Below are 19,195 nucleotides of genomic sequence, written 5' to 3' on the forward strand. Positions count from 1 at the left end.
GTCTGAGAGCTGCTGAAACTGCATTGTAAGACTTTTGAATCACTTCTTTTATGCATTAACTTTCCACTTTTATTCAAATATTTCTAAGGACTTAAAACGTTCGTTACCAGTTGGACTTGGACTTTCTGAAACCAAAATAACATCTCATGGCTTTGACAGCACCAAAGAGGGAGTTGTTGAGGCAGGACCATTCCCCGGTAAAGGTAACTGATTTTTTGTCTTTATTTCTCAGTTTAAAATCTTTAGGCATATTTTCTTATGGTCAGGAATACAATGTTCTGTAGCTGCTTTGAACATTTTGGTGTAAATGTACACATTGAGATGTACATTAATGACAACCCGCTTATATTCTCTACTAGCTGGGGTGTTAAAATGGAGAATATATGCTACACTTGTTGTATCTGTCAAGGGACTAGTGGAAACTACTCAGTGTTGAATTGGTCTGCATTTACAGGAAGAGAAGTCCTTGAGCACCTTGAAATGGTGTCAGGCTGAAGAATTTTACTATTACGTTGCATTGAAGTTTTATTTAAATATCACAGGTATTGTTCTGATTTGAAACGTAACTGGAGAATTATTCACTTCTTGATATACAGTTCACTTTCCTGGAGCAGATTAATGAATGGAATTCATTTTTGCCCCTGAGACTTTTCTCTCCTTTTTTTGTTGTAGTGCATATATTACTTTAATGTATTGTTGCTAGGACTGATAATGCTTTGTGTCTCTTTTTCCAGGTACTACCTAATAAAAAAGTATCTGTTCTCATATTTTCTCAGCAGAATTGTGGTTGTCTATAGCAGAAGGATTTTAGTTAATTAATATTTAATTCACTATGCAAGTATGAATATATATTGTAGAGAATATAAGCTAGCATTAAACAATGACAAATACAAAGTGATAAACGGGCCAGTAATGTCAGTGTCTTCCATCTAAAAACAACAGTGCCACAATATAGTAGTAAAAGTGATATTTTAATGAATTATGTAGCTTCAACAATTTCTGAATTTGAAAAGTTTGAAATGATCTCAAATGAACAGATGTGAAAATGAATCTCTTTGTAGTCATAGATTTAATTTATATTTTACTGCATTTCCTGTTTGGTAGAATGTTCTTATGAAAGCAGTGATTTACATGCTGTACTTTACCTATATTACAGAGTGAATGCTGTGGTTTCTTTAAGTCTTTGAAATTAGCAAAATATCTAGCTAAAAACTGGGCAGATGGCAAACTGCTCACCAATCTTGTCTTTTTGTATTCTGTTAGCAGGATAACTACTGCAGCTGTTAAAGTGCATTAGACTGTGAGGGGGAAAAGTATCTAAGATGTGTTTCAGGCCACACTAATATGTTTGAAATCAAAATGTTCATTCGTAAGTTAAGTACTCAAATGATGAGCTTTGCACATGTAATTTTTAAACACTTGAGATATCACAGTTTTCCTCCAAGGATATTTCTTCAGATTTTTCCTAATGCTCTAACCAAATCAGAGAAAGAGAGTAAAGTGGTAGAAACTAAGGCTGCTTAGGAAACCGTGAACAAAAGTAGAATGATTGCCTTGTTCCTAAAAATTCTGTTTTCTGTTTGCATTCAAAAGTGATGCCCTAAAAAGGCACTCAAAGTAGACAATACTGGAGGAGAAAGGCTTTTAGGATTTGCTGGATGTTGAATGCTGAAGCACGCATAAGGCTGAGTTAATAACTCTGTTCAAATGATAAGTGTTTTTTAAACTGCTTGTCTTAGCTCGCTTGCTGAAGTGATTCAGTCTTTAAGCCTTCAGCAGGATCTCGCAGTCAAACTTTTATGCCTGGACGAATCCAGTTGCAGGTCTTACGCAATGTCTTGCTACAGAAGGACACAGCAAGTGTCTTTCAATCTTGTGTTTTTAGTACAACTGGATCCAAATCATGAGATGAATTGTACCCCATGTTAGTAGTGGTCTGTGGTGTGTTTAAAAGGCAAAAGCTGGTTGCTGATTCAGTTACTTTGAGTGATATTTTGGGTGCTACTGATAACAAAATTTTGTTGAAACTGCTAAAGTTTAGGTTTGGTTTCCTTTTCTTCCAGCACACTGTCAGCCCTGAAGTACCTCAGAATTTCTCAGCGAAAGCAATAAAAGCTTCACACACACACCCCCACCCCGCCCCAATGATTATTCATTACTACAGAGAAAAAGCTAATATGTTTGCTTGGTTTTTAAGTACTAAAAACTTAAGAATGCTGCTTCACATTTATGTGGTATGAGAGTTATGAAGCTCTAAAAAGCATAATCCTAAATCAGCTCAGAGAACACACACAGTGCAAGTCATTTAAAGTTGGGTTTGTTTTGGGTTTTTTTGTGGGTTTTTTTGTTGTTGTTGTTTAAAGAGGACAAGCACGTGCTGTGAAATCTTTGTTTTGGGAAGGAGATTACACACCTTAACAGCTAATGGCTCATATGATCTTCAGGGTAGTTTATTGCTGTGTGTTTACACAGACTTAGGAGAGATGTTAATCAAGTATATCTGAAATTGGCACAGATTTCAGAGCTTACTTCATCTCTCAATGCTGTGAGGTAAAGTGCACAGTGAAATCTATCTAATCCTGAAAAAGGAGGTATCAGCCATGGAAGCTGTATATAATAAATTTCATGGAATTTTCTGTTGATGGTATATACTTTACTGATGAAGCTGTCAGTCGTATTTTGATTACTCTTACAAAAACAAACAAAACCAAAATAAAAGGCAAAAAATCCCCCAAACAAACAAACCCCAAACAAACAAAACCAGAAAGACCCAAACCAGTTTGGCGTTATGACCTGGAGAAAAAGATTAAATCATGAAAACTTGGAAAAGCTCACATGAACAGCTGTACCTCTTAAAAAACATTTGCATCAGAAATTCCAGCAATTTTTCTGTGAATGCTTCTATTTAATGTGTTGCTGAAGCAAATGTTTCTTTGTGTTGGAAAAAAATAATCTGTGTAAAAGTGCACATTGCCTTCTAGGGAAAGATTATGGATTTTCATGATTAAATATGTCCCATTTTCAGGTTCCTCAGCATCACCCAAATCATCTGTTATATCTCCTAGCAGTGCAGCAGCTAGCAGACTGGCTGGACAAGGTTGTGATTTAATTATTCCCACAGGTATCATAGCACTGAATGGATAACACCCTTGACTCTGCTGACACTGTACTAACTTTTCCATGTCTATAATAATTTAATTTACTGTTAGTTGGAAATATGATTTCTGGGGTTTTTTGGTGCCTCTCATTTCTGGCTTTTAACAATTCACAAAGTAACCTCTGCTTTCCTTTCTGTATGCTGCTTTTTGCTCTATAAAATTTGAAAAATAATTACTGATTATTAATAATAACAAGCAGTAGCTAAAATGGGAGCAACCAAAATCTTAAGGTTAGTGCTGAAGCTTTTGGTGTTTTTTTGCCAAAATGATCACTCATTCCAGTAGAATCGAATATGAGGTGGCCATTAGGAATTCATAACGCTCAAACTAGGCTTTGCCACTTGACTCATTTTGTGCCTATGGGCAAATTACTTAACATCTTTGTCTGTTTCCTCCTATATAAAAGGAGAAAACCTATTCACTTACCTCATAAGGGTGTTGAGAGGATTAATTACTTAATGTTTGCACAGCATTTTGAATACGTAAAGAATATAGTAGAGTCTGATGCTGAAGGAGTATCTTGAGGCATCTGTATAGACTTTTTTTCCAAACTCTTATTTATATAAATAACCTGGCAAGGCTCAGGTGACTGTGAGTAGCAGTAGGTATTAGAGGCAGGAGTAGTCAAAATTGTACGTGAATAAATAAAAAAGTTGCTTTAAAAGTGGTAATGCTTTGCAGTTCTTTCTATTTAGGATACTAGGAAATGCTTTTGCAAAATTAAAACATAGAATCCATGTGATATGACAAACTAGCTTGAAAATACTAAATATTGGCACATAGTGTGTGGTGATTAGCCCTAGATGTTTTAATTTGTTGCTTTAGATCTTTTTCTTTGCTGTTTTTGTACTGGCGGTTTGTAGAATTAATTTTGCCTAATCTAATGAGCTAATAAAGCTGAAATAAGTTAGATATTGGCTGAACACATCTTCTGGAAAGGATTGGAAAAGATTAAAAAAAACCCATTTTGAAGTTTATTAGTTGTCCTCTGTGACAACAGTTTTTATATGCCCATAGTTTTTATTTAATGGTCTGCAGATTGTAAACAGACTTTTAGGTTGGCTGTATCCAAGAGGATGTTCAACTGTTGGAATTTTAAAACATATATTAAATGATAAACATGCCTCAAAAGCTGTTTTAGTGGTGTTTGCTGAAACTCAGTGCATTCAGGTAAGCTTTATTGAGCCTATTACTATGTGAAATACTAAGATTTGTGCATCCTTTAGATCAGTATTTAAATAATGATTCCTTTCTGGAATTGATTTTGAAAATCTGCATATTCATCTTAAGTTCTCACTGTCATCTTGCTCTGCTTTTACATGTGCAATTGCACAAATCTTCCATACCTGCCCTTAAAACAAAAAAACCCAAGGCCTTGAAGATTTGCTTTGTGTCTGATGTAGGGAGCAGAGCTCAGCAGAAGAGTGGACCCGTTGTGTTAGCAGATGAAGTGAAGAATCCAGCAATGGAGAAATTGGAATTGGTGAGAAAGTGGAGCCTAAACACTTACAAGGTATGCAGGCAGACGTGTGTGTGTTTGTATGTGTGTATTCTAGATATGAGTTTGCCACTGGATTGGACTGAAGCTTTCCAAGTATTGTACTACTGTATGAAAGTAATCTGTTGTTGCAGTGAGCATAAGCAAGAGTGCATAGGAAAGGCTTAATTTTCTTCCAAGTGTAGCATTATTGTGAGCCCTTTTAAAGACCTGGTTTTAAGTGGAAAATCTTTCATAGATATTACTGGTTTAATAAGGTAAAGAATGTTCCGTTGTGTCCCCCTCAACATACAGAATGTACAGATTTCAGCACTAGTACTTAAAATTAAATATTACTGCTATCTTTGAGTTGATTGCTGATAAAATGAAATTTTAGCTAATGGGAAAAAGTCAGGTTCATCTACAAGTTCCACACTTGTTAATCGCTGTTCTGATGTTTTTGTTCTTTCTTGGCTGATCGTTTTTTCTTAGTGTTGGAAGTGTTACTTCAATTCATGTGTGTTTTACTCTCCTATGGTGCTTCTTTGTGATCAGTTGGGATTTGGTGAAATTAAAATAATAACAAAAGCATTTTAAAAAGGTGCTTAAAGCACAACAGTTTGCCAGAAGTGACTCTCACTAAAAAGCCTAAAGGTAAGGAACAATTGTCAGGGAATACGATACTGTCAGGAGTTTGAAACGAAGACCAGTTTTGAAAAATAGCTTTTTGTTATGCCCTCAACTTAAATGACAGAGGTGTGGACAGGTGGGTTGTGTATCAGTGGCATCTACATCAAACCATGAAGAAAAATGAAGAATCTGTGAAAAAATTTCCCTTGTAAAACACAGGTCTGAATCCTGCCAGTGTTCTGAAGTCCAGATGAGGACTTCCTACCGTCTGAGGTTGGGAAGCAGGGGTGGAGACAATCTACCCACTGGTAAATGATTATTCCATCCTTTGTGTTAGAATCAGAAGTTTGCATCTTTTTTATGTCTGAACATATTTTGAATTTCTACTTTTCATGTAATCTCAGTTTTCTAGCAACTGCAGAAGTCTGTCATCTACTCCTGGCGAGTGTGCTGTACTCCAATCAGAATCCGTGCTATTCAGCTGAAGCCGTTCTTTAAAATTTTGTGTCTAAGAAACATTGACTCTTGAGATTGAATCTGCTATACCACAAGTAAATAGGAGAGGACTTGACCTTATTCTCTTTTGGGTGCCTTGATTTAGAAAACAAAATAAAAAAAATCCTTGTCTCAATCGCAGAATAATTGCGAACCTACTTATGTGAGGCAGTAGCCAGAGGACTAGTGAAAAGTGCTGGGGAAAGTGGTCTCAGATCCTTGTTTAGAACATTATTTCTTTGGCAATAGTCTTTGCAAAGTCTGGATTTTTAGATTTCATTCTTGACTTAAACTTCCCCTTCCCTGAAATCCAGAATCCCACCAATTATGGCATAGCAAGCAAAGACTAGCACTATCAGAAAAATAAGTGAATCTATTTGCTTGAAATCTATAAGCTTGAAGTTGTTTCCCAAATATGCTTAAGGAGACAGGTCAATTATGATCTTTCTAGAGTCACGTACTGACTTCTTGTATGGCTTTTTTTGAGGAATAGGATTATTTAGAGAGAGCTTATGAATTCATTCTGAGTTGAGGGAATATTATGCAAATATCCCTGGAGATGCCACACATTTGAATACACTTTATATGTAGGCTACATATGAAAAGCATATTTAAATTGATTGATGGTATTTCAGTTTGTGAACATACTGGCTTGCTTTGCTGAGATGAGTAGTTCCTTTGTCATGGTGTCTGTATCAGGAGCTGTGAAATCAAATTATTGGATACATTAAGAAGTCATACCCATCTGTGAAGAAATGAATAAGTATGCCTTCATATATTTTGAGTACCTTGCTTTTTTGTCCCCTACATAATTTCTGTGAGAGACAATTGGTTTTGTTATGTCCCATTTTTATTTCTGTTTTAAGAAACTGTTTCCAATTGCAAATCACAGGAGATTAAAGCTGCTCTTCTGTCCAGCCTAACCATGAATTTTCATACACTGTATTTAACTTTTTCCCATAACTTGATAAGATTATTCTGTTGCCTTTGCAACTACTGTCTCTCTTCACTCTCTTCAGTTTTATGCCCCTGTAATCATGAGTTAGCATCAAAAGAAATTGCCCTTCTTTCCGTAATCCAGTGTCAAGAGCTTTTTCTGTTATTTCCCCTTCTCCCGCCTCCCCCCTTTGGATGAGAAGGGCATTTTCAGTTTAGCAAAAAGACATAGGCACAACAAAGTTCTGACTCTCCTGGAGTTTAAGCAATTCTAATAGAAAGCTTGTATTTTTGTTTTTTATACAAGTTCTTAAAGTTTGTGGAAAAAAAAATATACCTGTTTTACATGCCTCTTTTTAATACTAGGCTACTACATTTAATGGAATATTTATTTCTGAGACATGTCTAATAATGTCTCTGTTCATTTTTTAACATACACACACAGTTTAAAATACATTTCTCTTAAACATGTTTTGGTGTTGGTTTGTTTTGGTTTTTTTCCTTTTTTTGAGAGAGAGTTGTTTTTCTTGAACTTTGCCTTGTGTTACTTCTTTTTGAAGAATGTTGTCTTATTTAGGACAGATACTCTTTTAGAACAAAGCAAAATGGAATTAACGTGTAGAATTTCCTGTGTGTGCTAGTGAGAATATACAGAGACTTGTGTGTCTGTACTAGTCTGCTTAGAACCAGAGTAAATCAAAACAGATAGGTGCATCTTCTTTCTCAGCTATTCTTGTTTGGTCTTGGTGTTCAACTTTAGCTACATCTCAGGTTAACAAAGCATGCAGTGGAAGTCTTTCCAGCTACTAGTTTTTCCTCACTTGTCAGTACTGGGCATTTGTAGGTGTTTTGCTGTAACTTCTGAAACAAATACTCCTTGGTTGATAATGATTCCTTATTCATGCTTCCAATGATTCAGATTTTTCTCTTGCATTTCTATAGAGGTGTGTTTGTCCCAGCTTTTTGGGAAAATAGCCAAAATTTGTCCATCAATTCCATAGTTTTTATTGAAATGCTTATTTATGCTCTGATCACACTCATTGCTAAGCTGTATTTTGCAGTTTCTGTTGCAGACTTTGGTAGTAAAGTTGTATTCTATGTTGATACAATTTGTTATGCTCTCCCAAACTTCTGATTCTTGACAGGCAAATGTTTTCTAGATTAGCTGCGCTCTTTCTTGTTAATTGGTTGAATCCAATGAAGTAGCCCAAATAGTCTGTACCTTCTAATCTAAAGCTTATGAGTTATGACCAACTCATTCTGCTTGATGATTTTTGAGTCTGTCTTGTTTTTGTCTATGAGAAAGGATGTGAAAGTGCTAGCAGGCGAAATGTGTATCTCCTTTGGACATAATTAAAGACTGGATTAAACTAAAGTCCTTGCATTTGGAATCTACTGCTGTAATGTTTTTGGGGAATGTGATATAAGATAGGCTTTGGCATTATTTCATCTAACAAAATAGCAGCTTTGCACTTAGGTTATGTCCCTTCAGAGTAGTTTGTGTACTAATGTACTAATTTCATTTCCTTGTAATTCTGTTTCTAGCAGTAATTCTTCATATGTGTAAGTTGATTACCTCTTCATCTCTAGGGACCACAGATTAACTTCAAATAACTTACTATAACAGTAAATAATTTCTCTATGAAAAGCAGGAATTGTATGCCTTTGCTGCACATCTGCTTTGCAAATGGCTTCTCCTGTGTCTCAGTAAGGGAGACTCCAGTGTGCATCTTGGGAGGTTCACTGCCAAGCTGGGCTCAAATCTCTGGCAGAAAAGGTGTCACAGATAAGTGGAACGTGGTGGCAGCCTGAGCTGCCACAGCCATTGCCCAGGTGAAAGTGTCTACAGCCTTGTAAGAGCACGTTTTCTGCTTATAGTGTTAATGAACTCCAAATATATTAAGAATCTGACTTGTGACAAAAGGGACCTAGTAAGTCTTTCTGAGACAATTGGCTCCATTTTATAGATGTGTAAATAATGAGAAATGCGTTTTAGTAGTAGGAGTTCCCAGTTTCCCAGTCAGCTCTAAAAAACATGCAGAAGACCACCATCTCCTTATCTCCTTCCCACTCCCCTCCCAAGAAAAAAAACCAAATAACATTTTTGGAAAACATAACATGGATAATCTGGAATGGGGTGGTGGTAGACAAAGCCCAAAAGATCACTGAGTAGATATTTTTATGCAGAACTAGTAATGTACCCATTAACTGGCTTTAATGCAGTGGGCTAAATTGCTTCTTTTAACTTAATGAGATTCACCAAACCTAAAAAGAGATAGGTGTTCTTTTACTTGAGAAACAATTAGTTATGCTCTTGATTTGCTAACTTGAATATTCAGCTTAGTAGGAGTTGAGACTTGTCCAGCTCTTCTTGCTGAGTCCTGATAAACTTCTAAAGAGTGTGTTGTTTTTTCAGTTTGTTGTGCAAACTTATATTGGGAGGGGTGATTGTGAAAGAATTGTGTGTAATTATATGTCCCTTGAAGCTGAAAATGGGTGTATGCTGTGTTGTCTTGAATATAGTTGATTCTTTATAATTTAAATTTTTTTCCCCCAGTGTACACGTCAGATCATCTCTGAAAAATTGGGTCGTGGCTCGAGAACAGTAGATCTGGAACTAGAAGCTCAAATAGATATATTGAGAGATAACAAAAAAAAATATGAAAATATCTTGAGACTGGCACAGACATTGTCCACACAACTCTTCCAGATGGTACATACCCAAAGGCAACTTGGAGATGCATTTGCTGACCTGAGTTTGAAATCATTGGAACTTCATGTAAGACTTTTATAGTGTTAAAAAATAAAGTGGCAGAGATGAAGACAAGCCTAAATATCTCGTGCAGGGTATATAATGTTAATACATATAGTAGTTAGCAGCTATTTTACTAAACATTGTAGTTGACAGTATATTACATGTTCTTTGTGTTAAAAGATTATGTGATTCACTTAAAAGTGTAGGAAGTTATTGAAATTACTGTAGTTCTTTATTGTTTCTTAAATGTTTGCCTTTAGTTGATGATTGGACTAGACAACTGACAACTTTTATATAGAAAATGCATTTTATTATTTCTTTTGCTTGTAATGAAATGTCATTGAACTGCTCCAGGGTGTTCCATCGTGTTGATTACAGGATGTCTTTGGGGAATATGCCTGGGAGTAAGTAGAACAGGACACATTACTTCACTTGTGCACATTGAATTTGAGTAAATTATTTTTCTGTAGCATATTCAAGCATTGAGATTTCATCTCAAAGTCTTTTTTTTTAATGCGAATTTTGCTACTAATAGGACTAATTTGCATTCTTATGTTGTTTGGAATTTCTGAGCAAGAAAGGCAATCTTTAGAGATCTGTGTTTGGGCTGTTATGTTTCCTTGGTTTAGAAGTTTATGTAACACTGGTATTTCTTGTTATTGATAATAAAACTGTCTGCTATAAAGAGAAGGTAGATGTTGCGTCCAAAACATGGTAGCTGACTTGCTTCTACGTTGGTTGTTCTGTATTCCTGAAATTAAAGCAATTTGAGTGTTAAGGAACTTAATGAGTCCCTAAAATATAGCTGCCCAAATTACTGTTGTGATGATTAAACTTAAAACCTCTGTTTATTCTTCCCTTTTTCGTGATCGCATATTCCCATTGAGTTTTCAGGGAGGAGGTGGAGTTCATGCTTGCACAGAGGAACTTTAACCAATAGCTAGTTGAAAAATGTGATAGTCCTGCACTGGAGCACATCATTCCGACAGATGAAAATCTGTGAAAGTAGAGCACTTCTAGCAGCTAAGAAATTAAATAATCTGCTAAAAGAAGGTTTTAATAACGAGTTTACTCTTGACACAAATACAGGCATGTGGTTTGTGGCAGAACTTAGTGGTCGTTATGAAGTATGTGCTGAAGCTGGGTGCTTCTTCTGAAACTTGGATTAAATCTGATGTCATGTTCTTGTTTAATGAATGGGTTTTTTCCATGAATAGTTTGTAACTTCTAATGGGAATACTGTTCAGGTTCTTTCAGCATCTTGTACTGCTCTTGGAATTTATTTCAGTCATTCATCTCTTGTGTAGATTATTGAATGGGGCTGTTGATGAAAATCAAATAAAGGTTTCTGCTGCTGTAATAAAAGTTATCTAACCTTTGCCTCTTGGACACTTGCCTGATGTTTGTCTTTTTCCTCTTTGTGTTTCCCCTTTGTTTAATCTGTACTTGTTTACCATCTGTAGCCTGGCCTATTCTTCTTGGATGTTTAGATAGCATTCTTGCCTCTAACATTTACGCAAGACTAAAAGTAAAATTTCTGAACAGTTAGTGGTTAATGTTTAAAATAACAGTATTTAAGTTTAAAAAAAGAAAACAAAACCAGCACCACTTCTTAAGGTAATATTTTATACATGTGAACAAAATGAGATCTTAATGTGGTATTACTTAATGTGAATGTTTTGCTGTTTCTCTTTTGGATACAAAGACAACTCCTGGTTCCAGGCTCATGTGCCTCTAGTTACATAGACAGATAAATTCCAATTTTAACTGACCTGTGCATAGAGTATGAACTGAGCATAAACTCTTGATACAGAAAGGATTTCCTGTCTCTTTCATAGGAGGTTTTCACAGAGGTCATGGACAAAACTCAAAAGTTTTTGCATGAAACTGTGTGAACCAGTGGAAGGACACTTTTGGTAGCTAGCATGTTTTAGTACTGCAGGGCACTGCAGTCCCATCCTTCCTACCCCCCTCCTTCGAATTGCTAGTGTTGCTCATTTGGGTCTGTGGTGATCTGGGTCAGAGGACCAGCTGGAAAACTATTTGCAGTCTTGCCTGCAGGAGGTAAGAGAGATGGGACTGAGCCCTGCTGTAAGGGACGGGCTGTGGGCTCTGCCTGTGTGCTCCTGCCTCTTCCCTCTGCTAGTGCCTGTGTTACTGTGTAGTTGGCAGTGTTAGAGCTAAACCAGCTGAAAAAGACTTTGTTTGATTTCAGCAAGATCTGTAGTGATTTGGCTGGCTGCTTTTGCCACACAAGCAAGCTATGCAAAGCAAAGGTGACAAATCTTTAGTGGTGTTTGGAGGGCTTTGCTCATGAAAACTTGCCCTAAGTTCTCTTCCTTTTTTCTTCTCCCTCAAATTGCCCGCTTCCACTGCACCTCCTTTTCTAGAGGCTTCTTTCCTTGCCATCACCCATTAACCCTACCCTCGTGAAGTCATTAATGTTAACATAAAATATCACTTGGCTTTGCTGTTTGTGTTCTACACAGATGAAAGGAAACTGGGAGAATACAGCACTTCTGAGTCAGTTGTTGGCAGTGTGCAAGCCTAAAAAGAACCAAGTTCCAAATATGAACCTAGTGCGTTTTACAGCCATTACAACCAGAGATTGTACTCTTTTGTGAGAACTCCCATCTGCAGAATATGAGGATGCCATATGGATGACATAAATATAATAATTGGACTCGTTTGGCATCCATGCATTAGGAAAATCTTCACAGCCCTGGTCAGGGCTTACACTGCTGTTAACAAAGACATGAACGAACATATATCCAAATGTGACTGAAATGCCTTGGAAATAATTTTGCCCCTGTCCCTTTAAAATTTATGGCTGAGCTACATTATCATGTATCATTTATTTGCTATCCATTATAATGCTCTGCTCTTCAGTTATTTACAGCCTATTAAACTGTGATAGATGTTGAGGTTTTTTGCAGTGCTGTTTTTCCAGAATGTAAGAATAAAACTTAGTAGCTAATTAATTCTGCGTACCCTTGTGAATTCAGTTATATTACAATATTTTATGTAGTGGTGTCTCTATATTAAGCATTACCTAAACAACCACATGTTAAATGCTGGATTAAAACTCTGCTGAATGACAATGTAAAGATTACATTAGCACTTACTTTTAAGTAACATTCAAGACTTCCAAGTGCACACACACAAAAATCAAATTATAAAATAGGATTTAACATCATGTGTGGTAACAAAATTGTAAACCATATTTTACTGATGTTAGACAGATTTTGTAAAAACTGTGAACTGAATATCGTATTGAAATCCTATCTGTTTAATCATAACCATACCCAAACAGAAGTGAGACAACTCCCACATCTTTGTTTTTGTATTTTTTTGTATAGTTGCTGATGAATGTTATGGTTTTAAATGATCTACAGTTTTGTTTTCTCTGCTTTTTGTTTATAGGAGGAGTTTGGCTACAATGCAGATACGCAGAAACTTCTAGCTAAAAATGGAGAAACTCTTCTCGGGGCTATTAACTTTTTTATTGCCAGTGTGACTACATTGGTGAATAAAACAATTGAGGATACTTTATTGACTGTGAAACAGTATGAAAGTGCCAGGTAGCTATTCTCTGTCTAGCTATTTTCATTACAAACTAATCTTTAAGAAACAGACTTTGTATCAGTTTAGTCCTTGTATTTGAGTGACTAACCTGTCAGATAAAAACCTTGTAAGTATAACACGACTCATATAATTAGGATTTACAGTTAACTGCCTCATTGCCCATATCTTCAAGTGTTTTGTAAACTTTCTGTTCTACTTGTTAGCTCTATATGTAAGAGCAATTATAGCTATTTTTTCCTGCCTGCTAGATTCAGATGGCTTTCTAAGCAGTGCAACAGTGCAAGATTAATCCTTTTATTTAACTACATTATAATAAGTGAAATAATTTCTTTGACAAACATTTAATCTCATGCTTCTGTTGATGCATAATATTTGCAATTCATACTTCAGTTTTTCTGTAGAAGTTGCAGGCTAGGTCAGAAAGGGGAAAATAAAAAATAATTTTTAGGGACTGAATATTATCTAGCAGTAGATAATGGGTTTCCTGCCCTGGAGAAGATTCTTCTGGATATAGTACAGTACTCTAAAGCCAGGGTTTGAACTTGCGGTCCTTTCTGATGCTTGGTTCCATTCTGACTTTGACTTAGTAAGATAAAGTATGTTTCTTTCAGTTTACCAAAGATGTAGTTTGTGTGTAACTTTTTGTGAGTTGTTGGGGAGTTTTCTTAGGTCAAAAATTGCAAACTGTTTGAGTTTTGAAGTTCTTTCCTCCCCTTTATTTTTTATTGTTCTGTTCTAATGATTTATTTATGAGCAAAATAGTAAGTTATTGTTTGGATATCTAGGTAAACTTTCAAAAGGCATAAAAGGCAGAATTACTCTGGATACAAAGTATTCATTTTTTTTTTTACGTTAAAGTGTTAAAAACCCCCATCTGTTAACACATTTTCCAGGTATCCACTTGAAAATTTACACAAAATATATCTGCTGATATTGCTCTTGTGAGTCATTTTTCAATATATGGCTCTTCCCTCCTGAAGTACTGTCATTACTTTCCCTTTCTGTTCATTAAAGACGTCTAGTATTTTGCTATCTCAGTAAGGCAAATCAATTACAAAGGTTCTACACTTACACAGCCAGTCTAGTGCATTTATTTCTGTACCTCTTCTTCCCTGTCCCAAATTGCACTTCAGCATTCACCTGTTCTCCTCTTCAATCAACTCTGGTTTGTTTCCTTTTTGGAATTAAGTCCTAAATTATTTAAATAAAGCCAGAATCATAGTGGCAATGAGAATCAGAAAGAGCCCTGTGAATATTATAACACCTTTTACCTCTGAAATTGAGGTATTTTCTTTTGGAGTGGTTATACCAACTGAAAAGTTGTTGTTTGTAACCAGGTTTTAATCCTGATTTGTTTCCAGTTTTAGAAATGCCTATGAGAGAACTTATTTGAAAAGCCAGAAATAGGTTGGTTTGTTCCATTAAAATTGGCATCTATCACGAGCTGACATGCTGGTTCCATTATCTGAAAGCTACAAAGGAGTATGGGAGGAGCAGTGAGGCTTTGGGCAGGGCTGCCCCTCACCTGCAGGCATTTTTGGCTCTTGTCTGTTGCTTCACCTGGTCAAGTGCTGGATGGCTGTGAACAAAGGAGGACCTTGCATAAGAGGAGGAAGAAAAAAGCTAGAGGTTGTTACTATATTTCTCTTATCCACTTGCAATAATGTTTTAAAATATAAAAATAGCATACCTGGCAAGGATCCAGTGTTTGACAGACTTGTATCTAACACTGCAAAGCAGATGAATTTAGTGGTATAGTCTTTAAACTACTAACATTCCATAGGTGCTTTTTCCCTTATAAATGCTAAATATTGATGAATAGAAAGCTTAACTTAAACTTTCTTGAAAAGAAGAATTACTTAATGTTTTTGAAGGCAAAACTGATAATATTCAAACTTCTGTATTAAAAAATACTTTTAAGACTTTTTTTCCATTGAAATGAGAAAGAAGGTATGACTGGTTCATCTCTGTTCACAAAATGGTACAGTCTAATATGGAAGAATATCAAGGAGGTTTATAACTTTTTAATAAATAGTGGTGTATGAAGACTGGTTCAATTAAAACATTGTTGGGTGTCTGCAGGCAAGAGTCTATACCATAACATCAATTCTGGTTTTGCTAGTAGTATCCAGGATAGATAATTTGGAGAGAACAAGAGTAAATTAGAAAATACTTTTTATCTGTCTTATCTAGAAGTGGGATATATACCTTTTGGTACAGAGTTAGCTTGACCACCCAGCTGTTAGTCTTAACCTTCTGTTTCTTCTCTTATCTCCATCGGTGGTGGTATTGATCCAGAGAGTCTGACTTCCCTAGGAAAATAAGATAGGCCTTCAGTATCATACAAACAATGCATCATCTTTTTGCAGCCTGTTTATCCATAGAGCAGACAAGTTCTTGCAAAACTCTTTGTGGAAGAGCTCTAGAGCTGTTCCAGTTAAAGCACGCAGAGAAGCCCAGAGCCTGCTGAAGAAGCCTGGGGACAGAGTTTGGTGGAACTGAGCCATTGCTCAAACATCTGCTGAAAGGGAATGTCCTGCTCTTGGTGCTTCTATTGCTCGTGACAAAACTCTTCATGGAACTGATGCAATAGCAGAAGAATAACCTAAAACAAAAACAAAAAAACAAACAAAAAAACCCACCAAAAACCAAAACCAACTAGTTATCTGGGTTAATAAGCTGAGGTGTCCCAGAAAAGGCTCTGACAACTGAAGCAGCACAAACTGGAGGACTGGATGCATGTGGCTGAGACAGAAAAGGAAGAGGGAGAGTTCTTGTTGAGGCAGCTTTATACAATGTACTTAAGGATGTTTTTGCATGATGAATAGGAGGAGGGGGGGAAAAAGCTTCCCTGGGTGTTTTATTTTTTCTGTACTCGACTGTTTTGTTCATCTTCTATTGTACTTGGCCCTGTCTGTGAGGTCTGTTTTGAGACACTTTGCCTTTCCTACTTTCTTCTCAGGATTGAGTATGATGCCTATCGAACAGACCTAGAAGAGCTGAATCTTGGCCCTCGTGATGCAAACACTCTACCAAAGATTGAGCAGTCACAACAACTGTTTCAAGTGCATAAAGAGAAATACGACAAAATGCGTAATGATGTATCCATCAAATTGAAATTTTTGGAAGAAAATAAGGTAAGCTACAATTTCTGATGTTATGCTTAGGAGTTTTGTCCTGTAAGTTGCTGCTTTGCTAGAAATGTTTTGGTTCTTATATCTTAAAATATATCTTAATTTAAAAGTAGAGCGAGCAAAGAAAGATATACTTTCTGAGTTCTTGCTGTATCACTGAAGGATGCACTTTTAGAACAGGCAACCTTAGAAGTCCCTAATCAAGCTGCTCCAGCTGCAAATGGCAAACAATAGGGCAGTAAATTTCTTGTTGACATGGGAGGTTTTTTCCAGTTTATTGCATCTAATGTTAAAATGAGTCATAAATACTGATTTAAGATTCAAAGTAATACTTACGTTTGACAACACTGTCATGGAGGATATGCACAAAGAGAGAACTGTGAAGAGGCTTCTTCAAACTAATAACTTGAACTGCAAAATACAATTTTCTATAATTAGTGCCCTTATAGTTTCTTAATTTTAAACAGGCCTCTTGAAGTGTTAAGTTTAAAGGCTTTTTTTCCCCCATATGTGTTTATTCTAACCGTACCATTTAATCTGCACCCTCTTAATGATGGAATTCTTATCCCTCTTATTCTGTCTACCAGGCAAAAACAGAATTGCCATACAGAACACACTTTTAAACCATGCTGTCTTTGATAAACAAGTCCTTCTAAATTGTTTCCAATTAGATGTAAAAATGATGGTCTTTCAAGATCTCATTTTTGTTCATACTCATAGTAAATGAAATGGTTATAACAATCTATTACTATATTTCCTATGCCTCCAGAGGGAGGGAAATATGATCAAAACTGATATAAAAGGTAGTAGTTTGACAGTTTGTCTATGTCTAGCAGTGGATTAACATGTTCAGTATGGGTTAATTCATATATTTTAAAGATCCGAATGTAGGTAACAGCTGCCTGTCAGACAATCCAGGAGAGGCCCCAAATGACAACAGTAGCAAAGCATACCACTTGAATGGAAGAAGGAAACTTCAAGGGAAAATCATGGGGACAAGCTAAACCAATTAAAACTGATTATTATTATGAATTCTTGAGTAAATTGTCACGTATGCAGTTGCATCAGCTACTTGGAATAAAGATGGGATACAGGGAAGAAACAAACTGTCAACAGATGAGAAAAAGAAGAAAAGTGGAGAAAATCAACAAACCTTTTTGGTTTCCAAAACAATAGATGCTAAAAATGTAGCTCCTGAGCACTCTTACTTCATCTAGGCATTAGCATTAGGATCAGGGGTCTGGAATCACACAGCATGTTAAGAGTTGATGAGCCAGATCATATGAAGTTTAAAAGCTGGTATTGCCCTGGTATTTGTTGTTCTTGCTGAACTTGTAGCCCATTAACTTTCAAATGGAAAAACTCCATAATGAAATTAATCTACTTGAACAAGCTGAAGTGTAATCTAAATGCTGATACTTATGCCTAAATTAGAAAGTGCTTATAAGAACTGAGTTTTAAAACTATGCTAGCTTGAAAATGGATGCACTGAAGGTGGGTCTTTTTTTTCCCCTTTGTTTTCTTCTTCTTGTAAATTGTTTGCTACTAATATAATGTACTTGTCTTGAAATTGTTTCATCCTTCCAGTTCATACTTGTACAGGAATTCTGATGCTTAAGTTCAAGTTAGTTGAAAATAGCACGTAGCCTGCATCCCCTTGGTTTGCATTAACTGTACAGCTGACTGATCAATTGATATTTATACAGATTGGAGAGTTCCAGAGTGAAAGCATTTTATGTCATACTGTACAAAAAAGTTTCCATGTTTTTTAAAAAAACCTAAATGAGATAGTTTAGGGAACACTAATGAAGTTGTCTTCCTAGCAACAGTCTTGAATTAGATCAAGCATCCTGTTAGCAGTCACAGCCTACAAATTTTATTTCTGAAAAAGATTGTTTTTTCCTTCCTGCCTTTACGTTTAGGTTAATACAATGGGGACTTTCACATGGCTAAGACTTTTTATCACTGTCTGACATCTCTGTTTTGACACTAGAGATGTCAACATTTTTAGTGAAGGGTGTGTGTAATTTTGTAAACTTTAGATTTTCTAGTTATTGTATAGAATTCTCCATAGTAAACAATATGTAATCCTAATCCTAAATTTACATTTCGGGAGCACTTCCCCCCCCCGCCTCCCCCCCTCCCCCAGCTTTCATCTCTCTCTGCTAGTTTTTGTTCTTCTGTTGCCCAGAATGTTTCCTGGAGTGTAGAGGGAGGCAGTGGTTATCTGAGAGACGATGTTCTTACCAGTCTGATGTATTTATTCATTTTGCTGGTGTCAACCATTTTTTTTTAATTAAAGTCAACAGAGGGGAGCTCCTGTTAGACCTCATACTTGTCCTGCGGGTAGTATTAAGAAATTGGAATGCACAATTGATTTGCCAGACAGCTACATTACTATGATAAACATTACTTTTAATTTTTAGCTGCATACAAAATGTGACTGCTCTTAAGTCAACTACTTCTTAGATTTTAAAGGATTTTTAACTCAATACATATAGGATCAAGAGTATAGGAACTAGATTTAGGTTTCAGTTAGATTTGATAATCTCAGATGTTCTACTTCTTCCAAAGGTACATTGTAACAATTGCTATGATCCATCATAATCTAAACATCTAGAAGTACAGTGTGTGCCTAACAGGAAGGAGAAGGAAGACAGGAGGGTGAGCACAATGGGCACAGCTGTGTGAGTGTGTCCGTCACACAGCCCCTTCTGCTGTGGGAGTAGCACTGTTTAGGGGATGGGTAAACTGAAGACCAGATATGATGCCGAACTCCCAAGGACTATTTTGATATTGTTAAGTTGATACAGTCATCTTGGGGAGGGGATTATACTGGTTATACTGGTACTAGGTCCTTAGTAACTGGAACTTGCGATTTTGTGTGTCCATCCCCAGCACCACGTTAGTGCCCATTTAATAGAATGGGAGATCAAAATAAAGGAAGATCAGATGGACAAAATACTGGTTTTACTCAGTCTCTCACAAAGGGCCTTTTTGTAGCCTGTTTTAAAAGGCCTGTGTT

At 36.2% G+C, this 19,195-nt stretch overlaps 1 protein-coding gene across 4 annotated transcripts in view; it reads left to right on the top strand.

Moving 5' to 3' along the window:
- Window positions 1–19,195, top strand: part of ARFIP1 (ADP ribosylation factor interacting protein 1) — a 44,069-nt gene that overhangs the window by 18,284 nt on the left and 6,590 nt on the right. For 2 of the 4 annotated variants that reach the window (XM_065633554.1, XM_065633556.1), the window contains 6 exons: window positions 89–203; window positions 3,026–3,121; window positions 4,562–4,671; window positions 9,254–9,475; window positions 12,875–13,032; window positions 15,999–16,173. In XM_065633554.1, coding sequence (XP_065489626.1) covers window positions 89–203; window positions 3,026–3,121; window positions 4,562–4,671; window positions 9,254–9,475; window positions 12,875–13,032; window positions 15,999–16,173 — 876 coding nt within the window. The remainder of the gene's footprint in view (window positions 1–88; window positions 204–3,025; window positions 3,122–4,561; window positions 4,672–9,253; window positions 9,476–12,874; window positions 13,033–15,998; window positions 16,174–19,195) is intronic. The other 2 variants (XM_065633555.1, XM_065633557.1) reach the window with 2 other exon arrangements.

This window comes from Caloenas nicobarica, chromosome 4 (assembly GCF_036013445.1).
Source record: "Caloenas nicobarica isolate bCalNic1 chromosome 4, bCalNic1.hap1, whole genome shotgun sequence".
NCBI classification, from domain to species: domain Eukaryota; kingdom Metazoa; phylum Chordata; class Aves; order Columbiformes; family Columbidae; genus Caloenas; species Caloenas nicobarica.